The sequence below is a fragment of the Zalophus californianus genome, chromosome 1, assembly GCF_009762305.2.
Source record: "Zalophus californianus isolate mZalCal1 chromosome 1, mZalCal1.pri.v2, whole genome shotgun sequence".
Taxonomy (NCBI): domain Eukaryota; kingdom Metazoa; phylum Chordata; class Mammalia; order Carnivora; family Otariidae; genus Zalophus; species Zalophus californianus.
The window spans coordinates 10,932,305-10,936,960 of record NC_045595.1 but is presented as its reverse complement, the minus strand read 5'-3'; the positions used below and the strand labels follow the sequence as shown (position 1 = coordinate 10,936,960).

Genomic DNA, 4,656 nt, shown 5'->3' with positions numbered 1-4,656 from the left:
ATATACACTTCCTTTTGTGAGGTGTTGGTTTAACCCTTTGCTAATTTGGGGAGTGTACTATATATATATATATTACACCCAATTAGAACCACACATTGAGTTTAACAATCTCAACATAATTCTTCTAGCATTGCAGTAATGGCAATTTAATGGTAAAGAATATGAAAGACCCTCAAAAGTGTGAGTAGCAGACACTCTGTGAAATTGACATTAGCACTGAATAAATTAATCAATTATATATATGCATATATATACATATAAACATAAATATGTATATATGTATATATATTATTTGTCCATGGGAGGCTTAAGAACTGGCATTTCTGCACTTTACAGGAGAAAGATCACTTACCTGGCCTAGTTGGGTTGGATCCATTCCTAACATAACCAGGATGGTGAAGCTGAGAAAGACAGGGGAATAACACAACCCAGGAGGCCATGGTGTCCTGCATGCGTGTGACTTTAGAGTGTGAGCAGTCCCACAACAGGGTGCCAGGGCTCATAACTTCCAAGGTGACACAACACAGGGGCCACTAAGAAGGGGATCTTGTTCAATTCATGGGATGCCTCTGCAACATGATGAATACAGTGGGAGAGGCAGTGTGCACAAGGAAGTCCCTGTGCCTTGAGGGTTCAGAGGTAGCAGAGAGGCCACTTCCCTCCTCAGCATGTCGGACAGCCTCTCTCCTCAGTCTCCCTCCTGTTCATTCCCCTTGCAGCGCTGGCTTTGCTTCTTTGACTTGAACCTTGGAAACAAGTACCTCCCTCGACGCTTTTGCACTGGCCATTCCCTTTGCTGGGCGCACACTTCGCCCATATTCCTTCATCTACCCCTCTGTCTTACATGAGGTCTGTGTTCCAGTGTCACCTTGTTTGCAGAATGGCCTACATACCCATGAAAATAGCATGCCCTATTCACTCTCTGCTTTATCCCTGCTTTCCTTTTCTTCATACCACCTGCCACCGCTTGAAATATTATTTAAATTTCTTATTTGTTAATGTATTCTTTCTCCATCATTGAATGATAGGGACTTTTGTTCTTTACCACCCCATACTCCTTGCTTACACAATGCCTAAAATGTAGACAGCACTTAATTTATTTTTCAGAAGCTTACAATAATTTTTAAATTAAAATTATAGAATACATGGCCTTCGGGAAAAAAGTGATTGGAACAAAAATTCCAAAACTATGGGGGTATAGAAGTTCCCCTAGAGTGGACCATATGTAAGCACAACATATTAAAGTGAATTTCTAGAACATAAAATTTAAAAAGTAGCATTTAAAAACTGAGCATAATACCAGATCGTGTGAAAATTAGTCATGCTCTTTGCTTCTGTCCTTGAAGTCACTTCCACCACATGGAACCAGGAAATGAAACACAAATTTCAAAGTTTCACCTTCTAGGACTATCAGAGGACCCAGAACTGCAGCCCCTCATATTTGGGCTTTTCCTCTGCATGTACCTAATCACTGTGCTGGGAAACCTGCTCATCATCCTGGCCGTCAGCTCAGACTCCCACCTCCACACCCCCATGTACTTCCTTCTCGCCAACCTGTCCTCTGTAGACATCTGCTTCACCTCCACCACCATCCCCAAGATGCTATGGAACATCCAGACTCAGAGCAATGTCATAAGCTACGCAGGCTGCATCACACAGATTTATTTTCTCATACTCTTTGCTGGGTCAGAAATCTTTCTCCTGAGTGTGATGGCCTATGACCGGTTTGTGGCCATCTGCCACCCCCTGCACTACACAGTCATCATGAACCCCCAGCTCTGTGGACTGCTGGTACTGGTGTCCTGGATCATGTCTATCCTGAATTCCTTGTTACATAGTTTAATGATGTTGCGGTTGTCCTTCTGTACACACTTCCAAGTCTCCCACCTCTTTTGTGAACTCATTCAGATGATCCAACTTGCCTGTTCTGACACCTTTCTTAATAACTTGGTGATGTATTTTGCACTTGTCCTGTTGTGTGGTGGTCCTTTTGCTGGGATCCTTTATTCTTATTCTAAGATTCTTTCTGCCATATGTAGAATATCATCAGCTCAAGGCAAGTATAAAGCATTTTCCACCTGTGCATCTCACCTCTCCGTTGTCTCCTTGTTTTATTGTACATTGCTTGGTGTGTACCTTAGCGCTGCTGCTCCCCAGATCCCCCACTCAGGTACAGTGGTCTCTGTGATGTACACGGTGGTCACGCCCATGCTGAACCCCTTCATCTATACCCTGAGGAACAAAGACATAAAGAGGGCTCTGAAGGGAATCATTGGGGTTCCAGTGATGTAAGGGCCAGTCGTTCTGGGGCTGAAGAAGTGCCCATGATTGCAGGGCTCAGAGCCTGAGAGCCAGGAACTGCCATTCTTTGATCAGACTGTGGAGGTAGAAACATCTCCTTCTATATATTTCCTGGAATTTCCATTTGTTTGAATTCAACTTCTCCATACATTTAAAATAACTCATTTTATTAACCTTCTACTCTATCTGATATACACACAGTTTTCCCCTTTGTCCATAATATACTTTTAAAAGGTTTTTCCAACCTTGATCAAAAATATTTGGAAATTCTCATTTATTTCACGGGGTACCATGGATTTCTTTCTTTCTTTTTTTTTTAATTTTTTAATGTTACGTTAGGCAGCATACAATACATCATTAGCTTTTGATGTGGTGATCCACGATCCATTGTTTTCCTATAACACCCAGTGCCCCATGCAGTACGTGCCCTCCCTAATACCCATCACTGCACTAACCAAACCCCCCTCAAACCTCCCTTCTAAAACCCTGTTTGTTTCCCAGAGTCCATAGTCTCTCATGGTTCATCTCTCCCTCCGATTTCCCCCCTTCATTTTTCCCATCCTTCTCCTAATGTCCTCCCTGCTATTCTTTATGTTCCACAAATAAGTGAAACCATATGATAATTGACTTTCTCTGCTTCACTTATTTCACTTAGCATCATCTCCTCCAGTCCCATCCATGTTGATGTAAAAGTTGGGTATTCATCCTTTCTGATGGCTGAGTAATATTCCCTTGTATATACGGACCACATCTTCTTTATCCATTCATCTGTTGAAGGGCATCTGGGCTCTTTCCACAGTTTGGCTATTGCGGACATTGTTGCTATGAACGTTGGGGTGCATATGGCCCTTCTTTTCACTACATCTGTATCTTTGGGGTAAATACCCCAAAGACTGTCTTTTTTCCATTGCATATTTTTTTCCTGCTTTGTCGAAGATTATTTGACCATAGAGTTGAGGGTCCATATCTGGGTTCTCTATTCTGTTCCACTGGTCTATGTGGTTGTTTTTGTGCCAGTACCATGCTGTCTTGGTGATCACTGCTTTGTCAAATAGCTTGAAATCAGGCAACGTGTTGCCCTCAACTTTGTTTTTCTTTTTCAACATTTCCTTGGCGATTCGGGGTCTTTTCTGATCCCATATAAATTTTAGGATTGTTTGTTCCAGCACTTTGAAAAATGTCATTGGAATTTTGATCAGGATGGCATTGAAGGTATAGATTGCTCTGGGTAACACAGACATTTTAAAAATGTTTATACTTCCAATCCATGAGCGTGGAATGTTTTTTCCATCTTTTTGTGTCTTCTTCAATTTCTTTCATGAGTGTTCTGTAGTTCCTAGAGTATAGATCCTTTACCTCTTTGGTTAGGTTTATTCTGAGGTATATTATGGTTTTTGGTGCTATTGTAAATGGAATACAGCATCCTTTCCTGATTAAAATTCTTCAGAGTATAAGGATAGAGGGAACACTCCTCAAGTTCATAAAATCCATCTATGAAAAACCCACAGCGAATATCATCCTCAGTGGGGAAAAGCTGAGAGCCTGTCCCTTAAGATCAGGAACACGTCAAGGATGCCCACTCTCGCCACTATTGTTCAACATAGTACTAGGAGTCCTAGCAACAGCAATCAGACAACAAAAAGAAATAAAAGGTATTCAAACTGGTAAAGAAGATGTCAAACTCTCTCTTTTCACAGATGACATGCTACTTTATGTGGAAAACCCAAAAGACTCCACCCCCAAATTACTAGAACTCATACAGCAATTCAGTAATGTGTCAGGATACAAAATCAATGCACAGAAATCAGTTACTTTCTTATATACTAACAATACAACTGTAGAAAGAGAAATTAGAGAAACGATTCCATTTATAAAAGCTCTTTTATTTTTCTTAATGTAGACATTTATAGATATAAACTTCCGTCTTAGAGTTTCTTTTGCAAAATCCCATAAGTTTTGATAGGGTGTGTTTCCATTTTCATTTGATTAAAGATTTTTAAATTTCCTTTTTGGTTTCTTCTCTCACCCACCAGCTGTTCATGAGTGTGTGGTTTAATTCCCACATACTTGTGAACATCTCGGATGTCTGCACCCTTAAATTCATTGTGGCATTATTTGCAATAATCAAGATATGGAAACAACTGAGTATCCATCGACAGATGAATTAATGATGATGGCATACTTATACAGTGGAACCCAGCAATAAAAAAGGAAGACATCCTTTCCTTTCATATAACATGGATGGCCCCTGAGGGCATTATGCTAAGTGAAATAATCAGACAGAGAAAGACCAGTACTGTATGATCTCACTTATATGTGAAATACAAAAATCTGAACTCATAGAAACAGAGAGTA

The 4,656-nt window shown here is 40.5% G+C and overlaps 1 protein-coding gene across 1 annotated transcript; it reads left to right on the top strand.

Moving 5' to 3' along the window:
* Positions 1-1,359: 1,359 nt before the first annotated feature.
* LOC118357182 (olfactory receptor-like protein OLF4) lies at positions 1,360-2,292 on the top strand. The gene has a single exon (XM_035728496.1). It carries the CDS (start codon positions 1,360-1,362, stop codon positions 2,290-2,292), a length of 933 nt encoding a protein of 310 aa, XP_035584389.1.
* Positions 2,293-4,656: the final 2,364 nt, after the last annotated feature.